We start from the raw sequence: 25,914 nt of genomic DNA, 5'->3' as shown, positions 1-25,914 counted from the left end.
AGGAAGGTGGCTCGCTACTACTTTCTTGGACAATTAGGGTGTGCAATAAATGGTGACCTTGCCAGCAAAGTCAAATCCATAAATTGTGCGATTATAAAATATTGTCTCTAATGGAAATTAGCTAAAATGTCATAGTTTTAATGTAATTTGTCAAAGAACTATGGGCAAGAATGAAATATTTCAAAGTAGCACAGTACAGTCTGGAATAACTATCTACAAAGCTGGGGAAATAGATTCAGTGTTACTTTTCAAAAGGAAATTGAATATCTGCTTGATAAAAACCAAATCCAGAGCTATCACAGAAGAACAGGAGAGTAGAACAAAATAAAAGCTGACATTCAAGGCAGATGCCTGACTAGCTAGCTTCCATGCTGAGGATTAAATGTAGACTGAGAGAGCGTTTCTGGGGGCCAGAATGATTCTCATTGTCCGTTGTAATGACTGACTGTTGCCTAGGATTTCTGTATTTTCTTTTGAAGTTCAGTTCTTTTACAATAATGTAACTAGTATTAACTGTGGTCTATTAAAAGCTACCAATAATTTGTTAAGTGTTGCGATATTGACTGCTGTACATGGCCCATGGAAGAGCTAGATTTGATGAATGATGTTTTCTCACTTACTTTTTCTTGAATCATTTTTATTATGTAACCATTTTGTATAATATACTTATGGTTATAAAACTTAAAATAAATATAATCCATCTTTCTCATTTAGATGCTGTAGTAGAGTATTTGCTCCTTCGAATGGGTGTCAGTAAATTGGACATTCTGTACAGACGATTTCTCCTTTCAAAACTTTTCATTCAAGGATGGGGAAAGCCGGATGATCTCAGAAGGTATTGTATGAAGAACTTTTCTATAGCATTTGACTTTACGTGATTTTAAACTCACACTGTTGAGGTGTCCTCGTCATCCACTTATACTTTTCAGGACTGATCATGAATACATGGACTGGCTTCATATTCAGAGTTCTTGTGATTTGGGGAAATGATTACATCCTTTTCAGCAGTGTTGAAGCAAATTGTCATTCAGTTGCTGTAAAGCTTAATTGGTGTCTGTAAATAAACTTTTCTTTTCAGACTGGCTGCTTGTTTTGACTGAAGTATGGTAGAGGTAGGGGTGAAATTTAATGCAACGGTGCTTTGGAAAAACAGAAACAAAATTTAATATAACTTTAAAAGTTTTCTTATAAATAGATGAAATATAATCAGTTACCTGATGAATGAGCTGATCTGGTGACACTCAAAAATCTAAATTGAGTTACATTTAATCAATAGGATGTAGCATATACTCTTTTTTTTAATGCATTGGATAAATGAATTTTTTTTTCTGATGTTGAAATTTTGGCGTGGTTACAACAGGGTCAAGTGTTCTACATTTGCTTGTTCTCCCAATGTCAGTCTAGCATGACCTTGCTCTTTTCTCCTGTTGTGTATCCTCTACAGTTGTTCAAATCTGGGATGGAGTGGAGTGTACTATTTTCTAAGTCTAAGCATTATCCTCTGTATATGTATGAAGTATGCTCAGCTTTCTTTTGCTTCAGTCTTTTCCATCTTGAATAATTTTGCGGCTGTCCCAGGGATATTTGCTGTGAAACTGCTGCCATGACTTGTATAGAAGGAGGGGACTGAAGGTTTCATATAGTGGGGCAAATAGCCCCACTCTGTTTGTAGTGTGTGTGAGAGAGGAAACAGTCATGGAAAACAAACTTAGACGAAAATGTATTGTGCATGCTAATGCCTCTGTATTGTAATGTAATTGAAATTAAGAGTTCAGTAGAATGTAGTGTGAATGTAGTATTATTGGATATTCCAATATGCTGGCATCATATGCTTGCTTAAATTGCTGTAAATATCTTCATCAAATAATTAAACTCCTTTAGGATTTATTCTTAGACTTTTAATAGTTTCTAAATTGTTACGCCAAACATTGTACTTTTTAGTGCTATTTGTAGTTGATAGCAATCAACAATTTTAAATATCAAAAATTGCAGCTTGAAATAAGCAATAAGAAGTTTCTGTATATTCCTTTGGATGCCAATAGTTATACCTCTGGTTGGCATTGGACTTGTATTTAATTGAATAGTTTTAAAAAATATTGTAACTGTTTTTTTAAAATTTTAGGTTGTTTGAATTTAGGAAAACAATAGGAAATCGAGAAAAATGTCAGCATTTGGTCCCAAAAGACTACCCCATATTCATTGATAAGGTAAGCTGTTAGTGACAAAATAGCCTTTTGTAGAGGTGTGATTTTTTTATTTCGATTGCACTGTTGGACAAGATATTATATAATTCAGGTAAAACTGCAGATGCTGTAAATCAGAAACAGAAATTTCTGGAAAAGCTCAGCTGGCAATATCTGTGGAGAGAAATCAGAGTTAATGTTAGCCTTTGTAAGGAAAGGTCACTTGACCCGAAATGTTAACTCTGATTTCTCTCCACAGACTGCCAGACCTGCTGACCTTTTTCAGCAACTTAGGTTTTAAACACAAAGAAAAACATAACTTAAATAACCTTTGTCTCATTTGTATGTCTCAGTAAATCAAATTCTTGTCTTCATTGTGGATTCAGGCTGATCTGACATCATACAAAATTTCTCATGGGTATTTAAGTTCAGTGTTCATAATGAACAAACACATGTTTGAATTAGGAGTGGGGAAGGCCACTCATCTCATAAGCTTGCTCCATCATTCAGTTAGATCGTGGCTGATATGATTACTCCAAATTTCCAACCACCCTTGTTAACCTTTGACCCCTTTTCCTATCAAGAAATAACTATTCAAAGCCTCTGCTTTTACAGCCATTTTGAGCAAGAGTTCCAAAGATACACAGTCCTCTAAAAGACTCGAATTCCCCTCATTTTTAACCAATGACCCAAAATTCAAGATCTTCCCCAAAGTGGAAATGTCAGTTCCATATCTACGTTTTTAGAAATTCCAAGATTTTTGTACATTTCAATCAGGTCGCCTCTTACTCTACTATAGCAGGTACAAACCTAGCCTTTCCAACCTTTCCCCATTACACAACCCACCCACTCAAGTATTGTCCAGTGAACCTTCTGAGAACAGCTTACGTTGTATTTGTATCATTGTAGGTTTACTAATTCAATCTATTCCTCAGTAGTTAGCACTGCTGCCTCACAGCACCAGGGATCCAGGTTCAATTCCAACCTCGGGTGACTGTCTGTGTGGAGTTTGCACATTCTCTCCACGTCTGCGTGGGTTTCCTATGGATGCTCTGTTTTCTCCCATAATCCAAAGATGCACAGGTTAGGTGAATTGGCCGTGCTAAATTGCCCATAGTGTTCAGGGATGTTTAGGTTAGGGTGCATTAGTCAGGGGTAAATGTAGAGCAATAGGGTACGGGAATGTGGTCTGGGTGAGATATTCTTCGGAGGGTCAGTGTGGACTTGTTGGGCCAAAGAGCCTGTTTCCACACTGTAGGGATTCTAGATTCTATTGCATGCAGCAATGTTTGCTTCCAGTTGAATTCGGTTGCACCATGATGCATTTTCTACCAATAGCTTATGCTGATATTGAGTCTTATAATGTAGGGATCACTTGACAAAGAATGCAAATCCACTTTGACATTGTGCAAATTGAGAAAGATTACAGCAATACTATAATAACGCTATTGGTTTAGAGAATGCTGTTTGGAAGGTTTTGTGAAATTTAGCAAGAGTGAAGGACTTAGGACAGGAATTGAATTCAGTAGGACTGAAATGCTGCTATTGATAGTACAGAGAGAGGGTGTGAGAGAAATGGCCCAAAGTTAAGAACAAAAAGCATTAGCTGGGATCTAGGTATGGAGGCAGGTAGAGACAGAAGATAGCTTGAGCCCGTGACTTGCCAATTGTTAGTGGACTGTGGAGATTAGTGAAAACAAGTACTCTGTGTAAGTTAGTACAAGAGGGCAGTTGCTGTGAATTTTAACATTTTTAAAGATCCTGAAGGCTGATTAAGAGAATGTTAAGAAATGTTTGGTAGTTTGAAGAGGTAGGTTACGTGTTTTAATAAAAATAGAAATAAATTATGTAATTGATGGGTGGATAGTGAAGGCTGGCTTGAGATCAAGCAAGATATTGAGGTTGCACAATATTGGATTCTGTTAGAATTGAGTTTGTGGTCAAATATGAACAGTAGATTCACTCTTGCCGATGTTTATTTGGTAAATGTTCTGACTCAATCATGACTTCATTCAGATAACACAATAGTCATGACTCAATTCATAGCTCAATATTCCCATATCTATGGAACAATATGTAGCTGCCTCTAGTCATCTTTCTGTAAATTTTAGTTTGGAAAGTTAAAACCCATTGTCAATTTACATACCCTTACAATCTTTGGGTGGCACTTGCTATTCACAGGATCAAAGCAAAACTACAAGTGTTGAGAAATTTAGGTGGGGAGGTTGAAGATTAAGTACAAGAAAGTGAGGACTGCAGATGCTGGAGGTCAGAGTCAAGAGTGTGGTGCTGGAAAACAACAGTAGACCAGGCAGCATCCGAGGAACAGGAGAATTGACGTTTTGGGCATAAGCCCTTCATCAGGAATGAGGTTAAAGATTAATTTACATTGGTTTCACATATGCATACCTATTCATATCCAAAATAAGAATAAAGACAGGTTGAGGGTATGGATGCTATTTGTTAATCATTGTTTTCTTTCACTATGCATATTCAGTGCCTCCTGAACTCTGGTGCAGCTAGCTCATGCATATAACTACTAAGAACGTTTGCCTGTTCAATATTTCCATCTCTAAAAGCCAATATTAAGCTATCAGGCAAAACTGTATCTGGAGTTGGAAATTTATTATGTTGAAAATGGTAAGGTCAGGTAAAAATGAGGAATATATTATTAGTAAAGACAATGGAACTTGTCTAATAAATGGGACTGAAATCTGACAGATCCCTAGAACCTAATGAACTTTATGCCTCAGAGGTTGCTGTAGCATTAGTGGCTGTGTTTTTTGAAAATTTTTCTCAGTTTTCTGGATTTTAGAATGATACTGTGGATCAGAGAAGGCATCAAATGTAATCATAATGTTTGAAAGAAGAGGGAGAGAGAAAACTGGGAACAGTAGCCAGTTAGCCAGATGTAGTCATTGGGAAATGTATCAGTGCAGCAAGCAATTAGGAAGGCAAATGGTCATTGAGGAGACTGGGCCCAACCATCTTCAGCTGCTTTGTCAATGACCATCCTTCCATTATAAAGGCAGAAGTAGATTCGTGCATTTGTGTCTTTCACTGTGTCTCACATGTGCACACACACACACACACCATGGGTGCTGGGGAAAAAATAAGCACTACCGCGGTTAGGCGGTAGTGTGGGGGTTAATAAAAAAAAAGAGAAAAAAAAGAAAAAAAAACCAGCGTTCACTGCCCTTTGATGTGAAGGGCCGTGTTTGTCACTGGCCACCCAGGTGTTTTCCTATCTTCCTAAAAAAAAAATAAAAAAAAATAAAGGCAGAAGTGGGAGTGTTCACGGATGACTGCATAATGTTCAGCACAACATGCCACTCTTCAGATACTGAACATTCCATGTCCAAGTGCAGCAAGACTTGGATAATATCCAGGCTCTGTCTGAAAAGTGGCAAGTAACATTTGTGCAACACATATACGCCATAAAGTGACCATCTCCAATTAATCACAATCTAACAACCACTCCTTGACATTCAATGGCATTATCATCACTGGTTCTATCAATATCAACATCCTGGGGAAGGGTTATCACTGATCACAAACTCAACTGGTTGAGTTGCTAGATGTAAATGTATATGTCGCTACAAGCGCAGGTCAGAGGTTAGGAATACTGCAGCAAGTGATTTACCACCTGATTTCCCAAAGGTTGACCACCAGCCACAAAATCAAAAGTCAGGATTGTGATGGAATACTCCTTATTTTGCTGGATGAGTGCAGCTCCAGCAACACTCAAGAAGCTTGACACCATCGAGGACAAAGCAGCCCCCTTGATTGGCACCATGTCCACACTCAGTCATTCCACCACTGATGCTCAGTAGCATCTACAAGATGCAATCTATCTACGAGATGCAATGCAGAAGTTCATCAAAGATCCTTATACAGGACCTTCCAATCCACAGCAGTTGCCACCTAGAAGGACAAGGGCAGTAGCTAGATGGGAATGCCACCACCTTCAAGTTCCCATCCAAGCCACTTACCATTCCAATTTGGATCTTTATCACCAATCCTTCACTGTTGCTCGGTCAAAATCCTGGAATTCCCATCTTAATAACATTGTATATCTATCTACAGCACATGGGCTACAGTAATTCAACAAGACAGCTCACCACTGCCTTATCAAGGGCAACTAGTAATGGGCAATAAATGTTGGCCCAACCAACAATACCAATATCCCACAAGTGAATAAAAAAAACTGAGTAGTGAGTACATAAGAGGGGTATGGAAACTTAGTTATTGACTATTTTTGAGAGCGATCAATTGATTTTTAGGTAAAAATTATATCAAAGGGTATGGGAAAGTGCAGGAAAATGGCATTGAAGTAGATAATCAGCCCTGATCTAGAAAGACACAACAAAATTGAGAGGTCAAATGGTCTATACTTGTATGTTCTGAGGAGAACTTAGGAACTTGTTTTTATGAAGTGGGCTATTGGACATGGAATGGAATAGCATAACTAACTACATATCTACATTGTGTACACAATTAACTACATTGTGTCTCTGGTCCATTGTATCACAGCAATATATTTCACTATGTTCCTATCAAATTAATACTTGGTTTGGAAAGTAGTAGCCAGCCACTGTGATCTTGTGCAAATGTGAAAAATAACATTATTCTCATCATCTCTATATAGCAGTGTTGGACAAAAAGCATGTCAAGCAAAGATGTGACCACCCAACCCCTCCCCCCAAAAGTCCGCTGTCTTCCTGGTCATAGGGTCATACAGCATGGAAACAGATCCTTCAGTCTAACCAGTCCATGCCGACCATAATCCCAAACTAAATTAGTCACACTTGCCTGCACTTGGCCCAGATCCCTCCAAACATTTCTTATTTATGTACTTCTAAATATTGTAACTGTAATCACATCCATCATTTTCTCTGGAATTCCTTCCACACGTGAACCACTCTGTAAAACAAAGAGTTGCCTGTCATGCCTTTTTAAAACCTTTGTCCTCCACTTTAAAAATATTCCCCCCTAGTCTTGAAATCTCCCACAATATCCCTTATGATGTTATAAACCTCTATAAAGTCAACCCTCAACCTCCTATGCTTCTGTAAAGAAAGTCCCAGCCTATGCAGCGTCTCCTTATGATTCAAAACCCCCATTCCAGGCAACATCCTGGTAAATCTTTTCTGAACCCTCTCCAGCTTAATAATATCCTTCCTATAACAGGGCAAACCGAACTGGACATCGTACCCCAGACGATTCCTCCTGTACACCCTCAGCATGGCATCCCAGGTCCTATACTCAAATGTCTGAGCAATGAAGGCAAGCATGCTAAATGCCTTCTTAACCACCCTGTTTCCACTCCCATCCTTTTGTTGTGACTTTTACCAGTGGGTACAGGGAACGTACCAGTGGAAGCAATCTTTCTGGCTGATTTAGGAAAGGCAATTGTGCATGTGATAACTGGCTGAGAATGCCTGGGCTCAGGAAAGAATAACTTGAGCCCTCCACTACCACCTGATGAAGGAGCGTCGCTCTGGAAGCTAGTGTGCTTCTAATTAAACCTGTTGGACTATAACCTGGTGTTGTGATTTTTCACTTGGCTAAGTTATCATATTCTTGATGTGTTGAAAAATACCTATCATGCTATTGCATAAGGACAAGATTGAATTTCTTTGATTTACTCTGCAGGAAAAAAAAGGAGTGAGCCAGATGTTGTAGTACATATTGATACTAATGACCTAAAGAGGGCAAGCATCAAAGCCCTACAATTTGATTTCAGGAAGAAGTTAAAAATGTTGAATCTCAAAGATAGTAATTGTTGAATTACTCCCAGTGCTATGTGCTCATGAGGGTAGAAATAGAAATAGAAATAACAATGGTCAACATGTGACTTAAAACATAGTGCATTGAGACTAGGTTAGAAGCCAATTGCTGTTATCAAGAGACAATTTGCACCTCAGTAGGACTGGCACCACTGTCATTTCTGTAATGTGGTTGGGAAGGGTTTAAGGTACTTTGGAAAGGGTTGGAAACCAGCAAATAGAGGTAGTAAACATGAATATGATATAAATACTTAGGGTACCAGCTAGAGAAGGGAATAGATGAATAATAGAAAGCAGCCAAGTAAGAGGAAATAGCAATCTATTAGGTGGATTTAAAATGGTAGAGAAAGTAAAAGTCTACATTAAGGTTGTGTCTATAACTGAATAAATAGAGTATGGTAAATTGGATTGGTACATTAATAGCTGCAAACTGTCATGTTGAAATTTGATTTTATATGAAAGATATGGCTTAAAGAAAGCCAAGTCTTAGTTTAAATATTCCTTAATACAAGTTGTTCATAACATAAGAAATAGGAGCAGGAGTAGGCCGTCGGGCCCACTGAGCCTACTCCACCATTCCGTACGATCATGGATGATCTTTTTGTGAACTCCGCTCCAATTACCCGCCTGCTCACCATAGCCCTTTTAATCCCTTTATTCAAAAATCTATCTTTTCCTTAAAAACATTCAACGAGGTAGCCTCAACTGCTTCACTGGCCATGGAATTCCACAAATTCATAACCCTTTGGGTGAAGACGTTTCTACCTTATCTATTTCCTTCATAATTTTACCTGTTTCTGTAAAATCCCCCCATATCCTTCAAAATTTTAATGTATATAGTCCCAGTCTACTTAATCTCCCCTTCGTATGCCAACCCTCTCAATTCCGGAACCACCTTAGTGGACCTCCTCTGCATTCCCTCCATGCCAGTAGATCCTTCCTTAAGTAAGGAGACCAAAACTGTACGCAATAATTCTGGTGTGGCCTCACCAATACCCAACACAGCTGCAGCATAACCTCCCTGTTTTTAAACTCCATCTCTTTAGAAATAAAGAACAGTATTCCATTTGCTGCCTAAATTGCATGCTGCACCTGCCAACCAACCTCTTGTGATTCATGCACAATGACAACCAGGTCCCTCTGCACAGAAGCAAACTGCAGTTTTTCTCCATTTAAATAATAATCCATTTTACTGGTACTCCTACCAAAATGACCTCACATTTGGCATTGCGGGCATTTTGTACTCCATCAGCTAAACCCTTGCTCACTCCCCTAACCTATCTATATCCCTTTGCAGATTTTGTGTCCTCTGCACACTTTGCTGTATGACTCCTCTTTGTGTCAGCTGCGAACATTGACACCTACACTTGGTCCTCAATTCTAAATCATCTATGTAAATTATAAACAATTAAGGAAAGGGGGAGAGTGGTAGGTAATGATTGTGTATGATGTAATAGCATCATACTTAGTAAAAATTGAATGAACTGTGAATGCTGTAAATCAGAAACAAAAACAGAAATTGCTGGAAATGCTCAGATTGCTTGAGCTTTTCCAACAATTTCTATTTTTGCCTCAGACTTATTGTTTGCTGATGTATTGTCATTAATGCGGTATTTTGTGGGTTCAAGTAACTTAAGGTTGCAAACCATGATGGACAAAATGTTGATTTCTTTTGAACTAAGGAAATTGAATTGACATTTGGACCATTTTGTCGTTTTTATCTGTGCAGTATCATTTTTGAATGCAACTGGTCTTTCTCTTACTCTCTCCTATATTTTCTCATCACATGAAGTTTTACCAACCAGGTGGTATTTGATCATTGCTGACTGACATATCAGTTTGTTGATCTAAAAATAGAAAGTGTTCATGAAAATTTTCCAACCAGCTCTACTTTCAATCTCTGTAATAATCTGAGAAATATATACAAAATAAGTGCTTTCAAAGAATTTAGCTTATCTCCCATGGCTCTTTTGTCTAGTCCATCCTGCTATACATTCTCTGAGGCTTGGCCGAATCATTCTCCCTTTCACCCATTATGTGCACACTTCCACCTACTAACAATGCCAAAGTATTCCAAAAACTTAAGAAGTTTGTCCTTATTTTACAACAATCCAATGCAGTGATGTGTTTTAAATTTAAGGAAACTCTGCTGGTTCAAGTTTGCTTGTCACATGGATTGCAAATTAACTGACAGAAAAATGATAGCTCTTGACAGTTGCACATCAAAAGTGATAAAGGAGCCAGACAGTGTCACATTGTGCCATGTTTGTGGAACTCACTGGTTGCAAACATTTCCTCTGTCAACTAAAAATAGAAGCAGTGGGGGCAATCAACAAGGCTGCTAGGGGTTTGGTGGAGGAATTTTGGAAACTGCAGGGACAATAGGATTGGGATGGATGAATGAGGAGGCTGAAAATGGGATGCAGGAATACAGGAAGGCTGCAAAGGAGTGGTGTAGATAAAATGAGAGGTAGCAAGGAGATGTGTTGCCTTGGAGAGAAATAGAAGCCTGGAAGGGAAATGGGGTTGTGAGGAAGGCCACAAGGGGCTGCATTATAAGAGGTAGTAACTCCTTGATTAAAATATTCCAGCTTTGTGACATGCGATAGAAGCTCATTAAGTATGACCTCACCAATCTGGGAGATGTGGTTGGGCTGATGGCTTTTGTGTGTAGAAATGTGTCAGTTATTTTGGTAGGAAGAAATCTTGCACTGACTTCTGCTTTGTCACATGCCAGTTTAAATACCATGGTGTCCAGGAAACGAATGCTTTCCTGGTGTGTTGTGGCTTTAAGTTTATTACACTTGATTATTATTGAGGATGTTGATGAATTCTTCTAATTTTCCTTTTGTGTGAGTCCAAATATCCAAATGTTAACACTCATAGAAGGTAATATTACCATGTGACAGCGAAACCTAATAAGTGAGTTACTGAGAATGAAAAGCTCTGAACCAGAAGCAGCTCCCAGACAACAAAATGTAACCTTTGAGAAAATTGTAAGGAGACCTCAAAAAAAAAAAGTTGTGCCCTGACAGACATTTGAGGAAATCTTCAGTTGTGGGAGAAAGGAGGCACATCAGAAGCATTGGAATGGTCATGATATAGAATCAATGCAGTGAGAAAGAAAATGTCTTGACAGAAACCATAGAAAGTGTAATGAATTAGTTGGCAGGATGTAACTGGTAGAGTTCTGCAAGGATAAGTGTTAGGGCCTCATCCACTTATCACTGTAATTAACGCCTTTGACACAGGGACAAAAATTAATATATCTATCTTTAGTGACAGTATAAAATTGGGAGGGAATGCAAACTGAGAGGAAGATACAAGACAATTGGAAAGAGAGAGAAATAAATGAGTGGACAACATGATGACAGTTTGCATACAATGTTGGGAGGTATGAAGTTATAAGAATAGAAAATTAGAATGTTTTTTAATAAACGTGAAACTTCTAATAATGTTACTCGGACTTGGATGTACTCATACAAGGATAGAAAAAAATTGGTGTGTGGTTAAACAGCAAACAAATCGGACGAGCAAATAACATGTTGGCTTGTATTGCAAAGGAATTTTTTGCAAGGTTTGTGAACAAACCAACTGCACACCCATGGGATCTCCGCTATCAGGATTCATAGCAGAAGCAGTAATGCAAAGACTAGAACAAACAGCCCTACCAACCAGCAGACAAAAAATCTGGGTCTGCTACGTAGATGACACCTTTGTCATCACAAAACGAAACAAGATAGAAGAGACATTTAACATCATCAACAACACCCTCACAGGCATAAAGTTCACCAAGGAGGAAGAAACCGACAACAAACTCGCATTCCTGGACGTCACAGTCGAAAGAAAGGACAACGGAGAACTACCAACCTGCGTATACAGAAAACCAACAAACACTGACCAAATACTTAACTACACCAGCAATCATCCCCACACACACAAACGAAACTGTATCAGAACACCATTCCAACGAGCCACCACACACTGCAGCACAGACGAACTTCGGAAAACAGAGGAGAACCACCTATACAACGTATTCAAGAAGAACGGATACTCAAAAAAAAATACAGTGCGCAGATTCCTCAAGAACAACGAACACCAGCTAGCCACAAAAAGACACGACCCTCTCTCCCTCGTAGCCCTACACATGGAGGAAAGAAAACCCACCATTTCGACTGGGACAACACATCTATCCTGGGACAGGCTAAGCAAAGACATGCCAGAGAATTCCTAGAGGCCTGGCACTCCAACCAAAACGCCATAAACAAGCACATAGATCTAGATGCCATCTGTCAATCCCTCAGAAAACGAACAGGAAATGACATCACCATAAACCCCAGGAACCCCATTCAGGACAAAAAAACATATAAATAGAAAGCAGGAGACAACAGCTTTGCTTCACTTGGAGGTCGCCACTGATGATGTTACCTGTTCAGGTAATGAAACTTCTGGATATCAAACCTACAGCTCAGTGAGCAAACCTACACCCTAATTTGAGGACAAATAAAAAGTTACGACAATTATAGGGTGCTCCCCTCCCCATCCTGATACCAGCTAGAGAATCTACTCTCAGAATAAGTAACAGATGGTTCAGGACTGAGAAGAAATTTCTTTACTCAAAAGGGTATTGAATTTTAGAATACTCCATCATTGAATGTACTTAAGGCTGAGAAAGATTGTCTGACATCTTGAGTCAGAAGTACTTATTAACTGTGCAAAATTTGGACAAAATAAGGGGATGCTAAAATTACTCATTGCAATGGAGAAACTCTTCAATTTTTGGCATCCATGCTTTCAGAGAAACAGAAAATAGAAGAAGCAGGACTTTTGAGCCAGTTTTGCCAATCATTATATTTGTGGTTCAATAATTCAATAACCTGTTCCCTCATATTTCTTGATCCCTTCTTGAAACTGTACGATGTTTGTCCTCAACTGTTTTCCTTGGTACCAAATACCACAGGCTCCCCACTCTCTGGGTGAAGCTATTTCTCCTCATCTCAATCCTAAATGATTAGACTGTAAACCCTAGTTCTGGACTCATCTGTCATCGAGGACATCCTTCCAGCATCAACCCTGTCTAATCCTGTTGGAATTTTATAGCTTTCTATGCAATACCTTTTCGTTCTTCTGAGCTCTAGTGAATAAAATCTTAACCGATTTATCCTCTCCTTGTACATCAGTCTTGCCATCCCAGGAAACAGTCTAGTTAAACTTTGCTGCAATCCCTATATGTCAAGAACATCCTTCTTCAGATAAGGAGACCAAAACTGCACACAGTATTCTAGATGTGGTTGCACTGTTATGAAGTTGAAGGTCTGTATTGTACCTTTAAGAGAGCGTGAATGCTGTTCTGCACTGAGAGCTGACAACCACTTGTCGTATGACTAAATAACAATCTCAGAGAGTACTGGAAAACTGAAAATATATAACATTTGGCTGTGAAATGGATACCTGAATTGGTTGCTGTTTTGACAACAATTTGAATTTAACCAATCAATTTAAATTATGCCCCAAGATACTTAAATCCAATAGAGTTTGCATTTATTGTATTGCCAACATTGAAGCAATGAGACAATTCAATGTTGAGGATATAAAAATGGCAGGCATTTTGAAAATCAGACAGAGCAACTGCCATCAACACAGATCCAAGAAATTAGGAAACACTGTCTATCAAAGGTACCTGTTCATGTGAAACATATTCGCAATAGAAAGAAAGAAAACAACCCAGGGAAATCTTCAGCCAGAAAAAGACAGACACTGAAGACAACAGTCACTGTATGATTTAGGAATTAAATTGATGTAATTTTAATCAGTGTTTTATTGGAGCAACATATTGCTATAGAGTTGGAGGCAGATAATCAGCTAACAGAAAGTGGGGCGTAGAGTTGTGAATAGTTGTTGTTTAATGTTCACTTTCAGAGTTAAAGAATAAATTGATATTATTTTCTTTAATAGTGGAACTTGTGAGTTCTCTGTCACTCCTATTTTAATAGATTACGGGGGAGGTGAGCTTTTCTGGGTGTTTGGTTTAATTAGCAGAAGGGTTCACCGCCGTCAACAAATTCCAGTCTTTTGCTGTTACTAGCAAACCAGGGTCTATGTGTTTGGTGTGGTATAGCCTTAGAAGTGAGAAAGTATTCATTCTAAATAGCTTCTTTCTGTTCCTTCTGCATTAAAATGTAATCAAAAGCTGTCTGTTGCAGATCGAGGAGCAAGCTGATTGTCAGATCATGGATGGGCACTTTGTGTCCCCACTGGACCATTATCTACCAGGGATAGCATCAAGGCTCTGTATAATTGCAACAAGACCTCCTGCTCCTGTACTCAAATCTTCTTGTTATGAATGCCCCCAACATACCATTTACCACCTTGACTGCCTGCTTCACCTGCATACTTACTTTCAGTGTCTGGGGTACAAGGACTACCAAGTCTCATTGTACAATTCCTTTTTCAATTTATATTTACTCAGCTAAAGCACTCATTCAGCTTGTCACAATCACACTGAAACATCTCTGCATCTTCCTCATTTTTTATCCAAGCTTTGTGTCATCTACAAATTTGGAGATATTACGTTTAGTTACCTCATCCAAGTCATTAATGTATGTTGTGAATAGCTTGGGTCCTAGCACTGATCCTTCCAGTGTCCCACTGCCATTTGGAAATTCAGGGTTTACTAACAAAGATATTCCAGTCAAATACTAAGGCAGGTCTATTCATATTTAAGTGATTTTTTAATGGTACATTAAATTACAATTATCACTTCACATCCTGTCTAGACCTCAGTTTTAATTTCACAAGTTGAGTCTTGTTCCTTCACAAGTTAATTGGTGTTGAACACGGAAATGAAGCTTATATTTTTTACTAATCTTTTGAGTCTCTTTATTAATCCCATGTGTCTTTGCCAAACTTAATTCCTGCAAAGAAAGAGAAATAAGTTTTAATATTAATGGTAAAAGGAGGTGTTTCTTGACCTGCTCGTAGATGTCGCAGGTATCCTGTGGAGGGTGCTGTGCTGGATCAGATTACATATTAAACAAAGTTACACTGATAAGCCCAAGAGAAATTGTGGGCAGTTGCTGAAGAGTTGAATGGCAAATTCCAGTCTTTTGCTGTTACTAGCAAACCTGGGTCCATGTGTTTGGTGTGGTCTAGCCTTAGAAGTGAGAAAGTATTCATTCTAAATAATCAAAGAAATAGCTTCTTTCTGTTCCTTCTGCATTAAAATGTAACCAAAAGCTGTTTGTTGCAGATTGAGGAGCAAACTGATTGTCAGATCATGGATGGACATTTTGTGTCCCCACTGGACCATTATCTACCAGGGATAATGCCGGCTGAATCGATTAAAGCAAGGTAAGGAAGTGAAGGCATTCAATTGAATCCTCAGCATGTTTGCACTTTTTTTTCTGAAATGTAAATTTTTACCTTATTGAAAATAATTGCTGAATCTATTTGGAATATAAAAATTATATTCCTGAATGGATTCTCTGAATGGTTATTTCTATAAGTGAATTTATGTTAATTTGCATGATTACAATGACATAGATGCAAATATGAATTGTGACTGCTTTTTTTTCTCCTTTCTTAGTCTTTTTTTCCTATTGCATTGGTCTTCATAGTTTGGTCAAGATCAAAAGTTAGTGTTGCCAAACATTGTAGGATAATCTCTTTTTGAAAGGTGGTACATCAGTAAATTAATATATTGTGTCACGTGACTACTTTATATCTTAATTCTTCAGTGTAACTTTTTTTAAGAGAGCTTACATTTAACACGTAAAAGGGGAAAGAGTACTCTGTGGCTAAGTATAGATTGAGCAAAATTCTCCTGTGATTAGACTCCTCAACCGAAATAGCTCTGTAGCATGATATTGTGATGTGGTGATAGAAGCTATTGGGCAAAGCTAACATTTACTGCCTTCAGGGAGACCATTCTTTTTGGTTATTGATTTCTTTTTTACTGTGATGGACAGCCTTTAGAAGAGGAATGTAAAGTAGTCCTTAGTCAATATTAAGTTATTGCTTTTGACCGACATCCAGCAATAATAAGGACGCTGATTCAAATCTATTAATATGCAGTGGTCCGATGTACAGCACGGAAATAGACCCTTCGGTCCAACTCATCCATGCCAACCAGATATCCTAAACAAATCTAGTCCAATTTGCCAGCACTTGGACCATATCCCTCGAAACCCTTCCTGTTCATGTACCCATCCAGCTGCCTTTTAACTGTTGTAATTGTGCTAGTCTCCTCCACTTCCTTTGGCAGCTCATTCCATACATGCACCACTCTCTGCATGAATATGTTGCCCCTTAAGTCTTTTTTAAATTATTCCCCTCTCACCCAAAACCTATGCCTCTAGTTCTGGACTCCCACACCCTATCCATGCCCGTCATGATTTTTTAAACCCTTTATACTCAGCCTTTGACACTCCAGGGAAAGCAGTCCCAGCCTATTCAGCCTCTCCCTGTTGCTCAAAACCTCCTACCTGGAAATATTCTTGTAAATCGTTTCTGAACCCTTTCATGTTTCACAACATCCTTCTGATAGGAGGGAGATCAGAATTGCACACAGTCTTCCAAAAGTGGTCTAACCGACGTCCTGTACAGCCGCAACATCAGTTCCCAACTCGTATGCTCATTGCTCTGTCCAATAAAGGAAAACATATCAAACGCTGCCTTCACGATCCTATGTACCTGCGACTCTACTTTCAAGGAACTGTGAACCTGCACTTCAAGGTCTCTTTGTTCAGGAACACTCCCTATGGCCTTACCATTAGATATCAGTCCTAATCTGATTTGTCTTTCCAAAATGCAGCACTTCACATTTATCTAAATTAAACTTCATCTACTATTCCTCAGCCCATTGGCACATCTGATCAGGATTGGTTCTTGTTTAGGATTGGAAGCATTGTTTACAATTGGCATAAATTATTTGGTTTATGAAGTGTAATATTAACTTGTAGATAACAAACTTAGGGTTATATTTAATACTGAGGAATGCCTTGATAGAAACATTGACAAATTTGCAGGATGGACGGGAAGATGGTAAATGATTTTAAGTTTACTCATGCGAACTTGCATTTTGGTGAGAGTAAAGTTACTGTCTACTCCTTTTGAAAATACACATCTATAAGAATTTAGAGGCACAGGAATCTAGATGTACAGATTCACATCATGCAACAGAGCAGTGCAGGTTAACAAAGCTGTAAAGCATACAAACAATTCACTGGGTTTCATTTATATAGTTACAAAATTTAAAAACAGTCAAGTTATGTTTAACATGTATATAACCTTGGTTAGATGTCCATTGGAGTACTGTCCATATTATTAAAAGGGTATAGAGGTGCATAGAAAATGCAAAACCGATTTATATGCATAATATCAGAACTCAGAGGGTGCAACTAACTGAAAGACTGATTAGGATAGCATTCATTCTCCAAGAAGATTAAGAGTTGACCTAGTCGAGGCCTCTAAAATTGTGAAGGGATTTGTAGGGTAGACACAGAATGTTTCTACTTAGACGTTCAAAAACTGAGAATATTAAAAAGAAAATGGTCACTTATAGGTTCAGTAAGGAATTCAAGAAATCTGAAGAATAATGAGAATATTGAACTCACTACCACTTAATTTTTGAGGCAAATAATGTTGATGCATTCAGAGGGAATCTGGATAAATACATGAGGGTAATGAAGCATATGTTGATCTTTAAGTGTAGTAGGCCTGATAAGAACATTCAAGTCTGATAACCTATCATTTTGTCTTTAAACTTTTCCTCTGTGTGACCAAGTCTCGATGCATTCAGTGTTTCCAAGTACAAAGCATTAATAAAAATAAGCTCAAGAATTCCATTTTTTTTCACTTTGGATACGCGACACAACCATAAACATTTTGTTTAGATCGAAAAACATAAGAATTTTATTAATTTCCAATTATGAATAACATCCTAGGTGATTCATTGTGGCACTGTCTTATTATGAAAAGTACACCCGAAATTATGTAGTTCCTTTAAAACACCAGACTTGTTTACCATTATGGACTCGTTTGTGTCACTACCATGGCTGTTTCATTTCACAATGTTTTCATAAGGTCAGTTCAACAGGCAGGAATCACACATCCTTTACTCAGCTCAAAACAAACAGCACAGTCAGCTCAATTGTGATTTGCTGTGTTAAACACTAAGGCATTCTGGGAATGAATAATCTTATCCATTTCATTATTTCATGCTGTAATACAATGCCAAAGTCATACCTAAATAAAAGATAAACTTAAACCTTAATCATGAGATGAAACCAAATATTTATCTGTATGTTACGAGTAAACATGTACATACCTGTGCATATGCTTGCTCGCTCTCTTTTGCAAGAGAAAGAACATCCCTAATACTTTATGAACTACTATATAGTTTTATTAATCTGTGCTTAATCTCATCTGACCATGTTTAATGGCTATCACCCAGCGTTAAGTATCAGTTTCAAATGCAAGATTTAAATGTACCTTACATTTTCAGGAGGCAAGAACAATTTTTACCCCAAAGGTTATTGTGATGACTATAACCAAATCCTTTCATTTGCCAGGTTACTCATAAGATGACATGCTAAATTTTCCTCAACTATAGGACTTCATTTGAAGGTCTAAAGATTTGCCAATTCAGTGTAGTAAAAACAAATTGTGTGTTTAGTTACACTTTATTTCACACTGTGTTGTAGTCTCAGCTAAGCAAAATATAGTGCAGGTAATAGTTTTGGTTAGTATTAGTAATAGTTTACTGAGGTAGTTAACATTATTGCTTCGCAAACCAACCAACAGTCAATTTTAAAAAAAAGAATTTTCTATTGCCAATCATTTATGGTCTTTCACATCTGATAATTAAAATGAAATAGCTTACAGATGGTCCAATGGATAAATGCAACTTTGGTATAGAACAGGACAATGCAGATCAAAAGACCTGATTTGTAATTTCAGTTGGGGTTGATGTCTGTTCGAATGTGCCAATCTTTTTGGATGTGGGTTCAAGAAAAATCATGAATATCCCAAAAAAGATCATTTCCTGGTGATTGCTATGGATTAATATGGGGTACAGAGGAAAAGGTTTCTACTGAAAGAATGCAAGATTTGGCTTAATTTATTTAGCACTTACTACATGCATAGTTCCTTCAACATGCTGAAACATCTCCCTGTGCTTAAAAGGAGCTTTATGAAACAAAATATTCTCTGAATTCTAATATTTGGCATTGTCTGATTCTTGGCACTTTTATGCATGGGAAAGAAAAAAAATACAGGGTCCAGATTAGAGTGGTGCTGGAAAAGTACAGGCCTTGGATGCTGCCTGATCTGCTGTGTTTTTCCAGCACCACACTAATCTAGACTCTGGTTTCCAGCATCTGCAGTCCTCACTTTTGCCAAGAAAAAAATACACTTATTTAAGACCAAATAGAAATTTATGGAACGTGATAAATAGGATATCAAAAGCACATTTGGCCAGAATTTTACTGGGGCACTCTGGGTCCCATTGCTGGGACCAACCATGTCTCTAAGCTATGATTGGGTAAACAGTAGGACCACAGAGGGGACTTCATCGATCTTTGAGATGCCCTTGAAGGACCAGTAAGAACTTCTTTTATCATGCGAATGCCAGGTAGACAAGTCCATTATCATGCTCGGGCTATTAATAGGCAAATTTGTTCAAACAATACAGTTTCTATCTTTGGAATATTCTGTGGAGGGGTGAGTGTGTTATTGCTTGTTCTGGTTAGTTTCTGACCCACTTTAATACCCCTCCCGTCTCTCAATTACTCTTAACTAGCTGGTAAAATCCTAGCTGTTGTGTCATGACAGGTCCTGCTGTCAGTCATTCTAATTAGAGATAGAGCTATTCATTGTATTTATTCACACCATGAACAGATAATAAAATTTGCATTTATTTTGTTGAGATATTAATTATAAAACAGGTGTTTTTTTAGTCCAGGTTCGTGTATTTTGGATTTATGATTGTCAGATTATTGTACAGCTAGCAACATGAAGTTATTCACATGCCATTGCTGCAGGTTTCAATTCATAGTACCAAAAGAATGGAAGAGTAAATACCGACCTGTATGTGTCCATCTAGCTGGCACTGGAGATCATGTAAGTGGAGAGAACAGCAGTAAAATTTATTTCAATCTTCAAATGAATCAGCATAGTGTAGCTTGATTTCATAAATACTTGGCAGTGTTAAAGTAAATTTAAAATTGTGATGGGGTCATTTTATATTCACAGCATTATTTATTTCCAACACTTTGTTTCAGTTATTGTCTCTTATCAAAATGCATCGTCTTTTCTGGAATATGATTTCATGTGTTCTCTTAATGCTGTTATGAAGATGTGAGTATACTGGACCTTTTAAGAGAGTTAAAATCTAGCAAAAACTACCTGACTGCACCATGTGTTCTGAAAAAAGATACAACGTAACTTGTGCTCCAGCTGCTGGGGGTAGATCGGGTAGTTGGTTGCCTGGAAACGACAAAACAGATTTGAACTAGGCCAATCAGTTTACATTATACCCCGAACAATACCAAACTCCAGTCCAGTTTGAATTTAGTATATTGACAATCTTAAAAGTCAGTGACACAATCTGATGCTTTGGGGGTATAAGATCAGGGAAAATTGAACAGTTGAGTGGAGAACTGCCAAGCCAACGACATCTGCATGCTCCCCAGAAAAATAGCTCTCTTAAAAGGTATCTTTATCGAGGAGTAACCTGCAAAGCAGAACCCCCAAAAAGAAGACAAGAATACAGAGAAAACTGAAAGCTACCTTGTTTTGAGATTTTGTTTTCTAAATCTGAATGGGGACTTTTATCAGATTAGTATTGTAGAAGGGGAAGGTAAAAGATAGGTTAGAGGAAGGACTTGTAAATAGTTGTTAGTTAATTATTTTCTGTTATACTTTAAGAAATAAACTTGTTAATTTTGACTTTAAGTAGTGCACAGCCTCTCGAATTTTCACAGATTACTGCACGGGATAAATCTTTTGTGTTGCGGGTTTAAATTAGTAGAGGGGTTTACCTCATGTTGTAACAATTCTTATCATTCATGTATAATTCTTGATGGAACATTCCAGTGGATTACTTCACTGTGAGGAGGCATGATACATTAGCTTGGCCCTCCCTTTGCTCTTTATTTCTCTCTCCATCTCTTGCTGCTTTTGGATCAAGGTCCTTGAGTGTAACACCAGTTATCGCAAATGTTTGAAGATCAGATTAGCCTTGTTTTGATACCCCTCTGCAACACGTTCATGGTCATTTGAGTGAGATGCTGGAGAATGTCATTTGCCTTCGGAACCTCACTCTAGTTTAAAAAAAAGTAAACATCTTTTGTAAAAATTGGTTTAAATGTCTCAACAAAACAAAAGTTCTCAATTCCTTATATAATTACCTGTTTCTCCAAAAAACAGTGAATACATTGCCTAGTTGATACCAGGAAACCCAAGCCATGATTCATGGTTGTAACTGACCTTCACCAGAGCAGTGATTTGATTGCGTTTCTACAGTTATTGTAAACATACTGGATCTAGCAAAAGGAAACGTTAGACAGGATTCCAATTCCAGATTGATAATTTTATGACCCCCCGCCTGGAGAATATATACATTTAGACAGAACATAAAACCTGCTAACAGTACCTCCAGAACTTTCTGAATTTTTACCTCCATTTGGGCTGTTTCTACCAAATACTGAAAGTTTTTTTTATTGGTGAGTTTGTAAAAGATCATAGCCAAATACTAAATTCACAATTTGTCATTGGTTCTAATCCCTTTTGCCAAAATCTTGCACTTAATTATTTTTCTTAATGCCTCTTTCCAATTAATGCTTTGTAGGGCTGCTGAATAAACACAGTTCAGGTGAATGCTTTATTAAACTCTATCATCTTGTTAAAGTTGCCATCGCTCAAGTCCTTGTGCTTAAATTTCTTAAAATATTCATTCATTTATGGTGATTGTTTTGGCTGTTGGTCAGATTCATCACTATCTGGATTCAGCTCTGGATTCAGGACTGGAAGTTGGAACATTGCTAGAGTGCAGTATTTATATCATATTCATGTCATAAGAAAAGGTGCAATTTTTGTTCAGTTACTACTGACTTGCAGTAAATCTATATGTATCTGCAAAAACTCCAGAAGTGTGTTTTTCAGAGAGAGAGAAGGAAACTTGTGTTTGGCTACAAAATAAATACTTATAAATCTGGGTGCAGTATATATTTTTTACTTGAATCAAGCAACTTGAAAGATGGTGTCAGTGGGTTTAAAAATGTGATCTTTTCATATATTAAGTATTCCATTTTCTTTAAAACTATGTCTAGTTTTACTGGCGAAGACGTACATTGATGGCTCGTCCGATGATAAAGGAAGCATGCATGGGATCACTTCTACTGGAAAATCCTTATTATATCCTTTTGTGTACCTTTTGTGTAGCCTTCGTACCTTTTGTGATCATAAGAACTGTTGCTGTCCTATACTCAGTATTTTATGTGAGAGCTTCGAATTTCACTTAGTATGGAAAACGTTTTTCCAAGAATTTTCCAGAAACAGCAATGGAAAGTATAGTCTTTTTGATTAAAAGCAAAATTGAAAATCTATTTTTGGATGCCTTTTTAAGTTCTTTTTATAATAATTTTTCTTTAATCATCAGATTAATGAACATCTTATTTTCAAATTACAAAATTTAACATGATTTCTAAAACTAACTTCAAATGCAACAGCTGCCTCCTGTAGTGGAAGAGCTCGCCCTGACTTTGGGCTTGATCCCTGAAAGGTGATAATCTGACAACATGATAGCGAGTAGTTTTTCCTCAAGTTTTGTTCACCTTTCAAGCACTCATTAGATAAACATAGCCCAATCCTATCTGCACATGGACTTTTAGATATACATATCTGCATTTCCATTGGGATTCACTAAATAGTAAATAAAAGTGATAACTTTGCACTTTTACAACTCTTCCCCTTCCCTCAGAAACCAGGGGCGTTGGGTGCAATTGCAAACATACCACTAATGAGATTAGATATTGAACATATGAATCACTCACTACCTGAACGAACTGAGTTGGCGAAAATGCAGAAATTAATTATTATATAAATTAATAAAATTCATCTCCTTCAGACTATTGATTAAGCTTAATTACAGTCAGTATGCATTGAAGAATATATAAGAAATAATGAGGAAAATAGTGACAAATGCATGAAGGATAGAATAAACAGTGTCAAACCTATTCCTTATAAAAAAAAACTCCTGTTTGTACTGTGATGAATTAACATTACTTTTATTTGCATTCTTTCTAGAATTTGTTACCTTCAGTTCACTTGACTCTTTCTTGCATAAGTGTTTCTCAGATGATGCAAAAGTATCGGTATTTGTCTCCAGGTCATTGCCAGTGCATTACTTGGCCATCAGAGAGTAGGAACGTTAGATACTTGAATGAAGGCTGAACAATGTCTCTGAAGTTGGTTTCTCCAAGGAACGAGGCAGTGTCACAGCAGTCAAGTGATTATGTTTTGCATTGGGCTAACTTGAACTCTTAATCTATTTATTCTTTTGACTGTGCACAGTAGTAAATAAGTAAAACTCCTGAATTCTAAACCTCTTTATGACCTTGAAAGCAATTGACCAAAACTCTGGGTTATCTAAATAACATTCAGTTCCAGCACATTTCAGTCTGTTTTTCAGCACAGTGTGGGAGCCACAGTGCTCCGTGGAGTATTTGATCATGTGTCTGTGCCTTACAATAACCTTCAATATGTTTATATTGGCTTGAGAATTGAGTGAAGCAGGCAGGTGCAGTTTTGTTTTAAATATAATAAACAAGATAATCAACATTTGGTAGTGTTAGCTATTTTTGAAGATCCAGATAGCTTCTCATTATCAAGTTTGAGGAGAAATGTTTTCCATTGGCTAGGCTTTGAACCTTTTGCCAATTTCTTCCTTGCTTCCATTAAGTCTGAGTACTTCATTTTAAAAAAAAATTCAGCTGGTTAAATGATCTGTTTTGATATTAATGATCTTGCTGCTTGTAGCAGATTTGATATGAATTGATGTACCCTGCAGCTTTAAGTATGCAGATGTCCAAGATGTGTATAGACCCTGGTAGCAGCTCTGGAGTGCTAGATAGTATAAATATAGAATTAGGCAAGAGTGTAGCAAAGACAGAATTATGAAGGGTGTGGATTTTAACTTTAACCAAGATTGGGAGAGTCAGTCAGGCACAGAAAGGTACTGAATTTCTGGAGTGCATCCGGGATAGTTTCCTATAGCATTTTTTCCTGGATGCAGTGAGGAAACAAACAATATTGGATTTAATAATGAGCCAGATTTAATTAGTAACCTAATTGTTTGTGAACATTTATCAAGTAGTGATTATAACGTGATTAAGCTCAATGTAGCCTTTGAAATTGAAAAGCATGAACCAGCTATTAGAATTTTAGATTTTGATATGGCTGACTTTAATGAGATAAGACAGAGACTGTGCACAATAAACTGGGAAAATCTGCTAATGGGTAAAACAACTGAAAAATAGTGAAGCATGTTTAATATAGAAACATAGACAATAGAAGCAGGAGTAGCCCATTCAACACCTTGAGCCTGCTTTGCAATTCAATATTATCATGGTTGATCATCAATCTCAATACTCTAATCCTGGCTTCCCTTATATCCCTTTATCCCCTTAGCTACAGCAGCTTTATCTAACTCCCTCTGGAAAACATAAAACAATATAATGATTTTGCCTCAACAACTTTGTGGTAGTGAATTCCATCAGCTCCCCATTCTCGAGGTGAAGAAATTTCTCCTCATTTCCGTCCTAAAAGGTTTACCCCTGATCTGTAAATTCCGACCCCTGGTTCTGGACTCCTCCACTATACATTTAATGGTAATGTCCTTGGAGTGCAGGTTCATAGTTCCTTGAAAGTAGAGTTTACAGGTAGATAGGATAGTGAAGAAGGTATGCTTTCATTTATTGGTTAGAGCATTGAGTATAGGAGTGGGAGGTCATGTTGCTGTATAGGACATTGGTTCGGCCACTTTTGGAATATTGCATTCAATTCTAGTCTCCTCCCTATCGGAAGGATGTTGTGAAACTTGGAAGGGTTCAGAAAAGGTTTACAAGGATGTTGCCAGGGTTGGAGGATTTGAGTGATAGGGAGAGACTGAATAGGCTGTTTTCCCTTGAGTGTCGGAAGTTAAGAGATGACTTTATAGAGTTTAATAAAACCATGAGGGGCATGGACAGGATAAATAGACAAAGTCTTTTCCCTGGGGTGGGGAAGTCCAGAACTAGAGGGCACAGGTTTAGGGTGATAGAGGAAAAATATAAAAGGGATGTAAGGGGCAACCTTTTCATGCAGAGGGTGGTGCATGTATGGAATGAGCTGGTAGAGGAAGTGGTGAAAGCTGGTACAATTCTAGCATTTAAAAGGCATCTGGATGGGTGAATGAATAGGATAGGTTTAGAGGGATATGGGCTGAAAATGTGTTGCTGGAAAAGCGCAGCAGGTCAGGCAGCATCCAGGGAACAGGAGAATCGACGTTTCAGGCATAAGCCATCTGGGTTGTACGTTGCCTCCTCTTCAAGGACCGCAATTTCCCCCCTGACGTGGTCGACGATGCCCTCCACCGCATCCCTTCCACTTCCCACTCCTACGCCCTTGAGCCCCGCCCCTCCAACCGCCACCAGGACAGAACCCCACTGGTCCTCACCTACCACCCCACCAATCTCCATGTACAGCGCATCATCCGCCGTCATTTCCGCCACCTCCAAACGGACCCCACCACCAAGGATATATTTCCCTTCTCTCCCTTATCAGCATTCCGTAAAGACCACTCCCTCCGGGACTTCCTCGTCAGATCCACACCCCCCACCAACCCAACCTCCACTCCCGGCACCTTCCCCTGCAACCGCAGGAGGTGCAAGACTCGCGCCCAC

General features: G+C 38.1%; 1 protein-coding gene and 1 long non-coding RNA gene across 7 annotated transcripts in view; one reads left to right on the top strand and one right to left on the bottom strand.

Moving 5' to 3' along the window:
- abhd18 (abhydrolase domain containing 18) overlaps window positions 1–25,914 on the top strand; it is a 96,417-nt gene that overhangs the window by 24,995 nt on the left and 45,508 nt on the right. For 3 of the 4 annotated variants that reach the window (XR_006309064.1, XM_043674179.1, XM_043674178.1), the window contains 5 exons: window positions 715–835; window positions 2,123–2,207; window positions 15,222–15,322; window positions 20,014–20,092; window positions 22,303–22,387. Coding sequence is in view for 3 of the 4 variants with exons in the window: in XM_043674179.1 (XP_043530114.1) it covers window positions 744–835; window positions 2,123–2,207; window positions 15,222–15,322; window positions 20,014–20,092; window positions 22,303–22,387 (442 nt within the window). In the remaining variant the exon portion in view is untranslated. Of the gene's footprint in view, window positions 1–714; window positions 836–2,122; window positions 2,208–15,221; window positions 15,323–20,013; window positions 20,093–22,302; window positions 22,388–25,914 lie in introns of those variants that run through there. The other variant, XM_043674180.1, reaches the window with a different exon arrangement.
- Window positions 14,716–23,634, bottom strand: LOC122539390. Of its 3 annotated transcripts, XR_006309067.1 has the most exons (4): window positions 23,289–23,634; window positions 21,013–21,294; window positions 20,378–20,458; window positions 14,716–14,886 (listed from the first exon to the last, which is right to left on the bottom strand). It is a non-coding gene; the product is annotated as an uncharacterized LOC122539390 (long non-coding RNA). The 3 variants fall into 3 exon arrangements; XR_006309065.1 differs by lacking the exon at window positions 20,378–20,458 and having other exon boundaries at window positions 23,289–23,632; XR_006309066.1 differs by lacking the exon at window positions 14,716–14,886 and having other exon boundaries at window positions 20,104–20,458; window positions 23,289–23,633.

This window comes from Chiloscyllium plagiosum, chromosome 32, assembly GCF_004010195.1.
Source record: "Chiloscyllium plagiosum isolate BGI_BamShark_2017 chromosome 32, ASM401019v2, whole genome shotgun sequence".
Lineage (NCBI taxonomy): Eukaryota > Metazoa > Chordata > Chondrichthyes > Orectolobiformes > Hemiscylliidae > Chiloscyllium > Chiloscyllium plagiosum.
The sequence above is the reverse complement of the archived record's forward strand: the minus strand, read 5'-3'. Positions and strand labels throughout refer to the sequence as shown.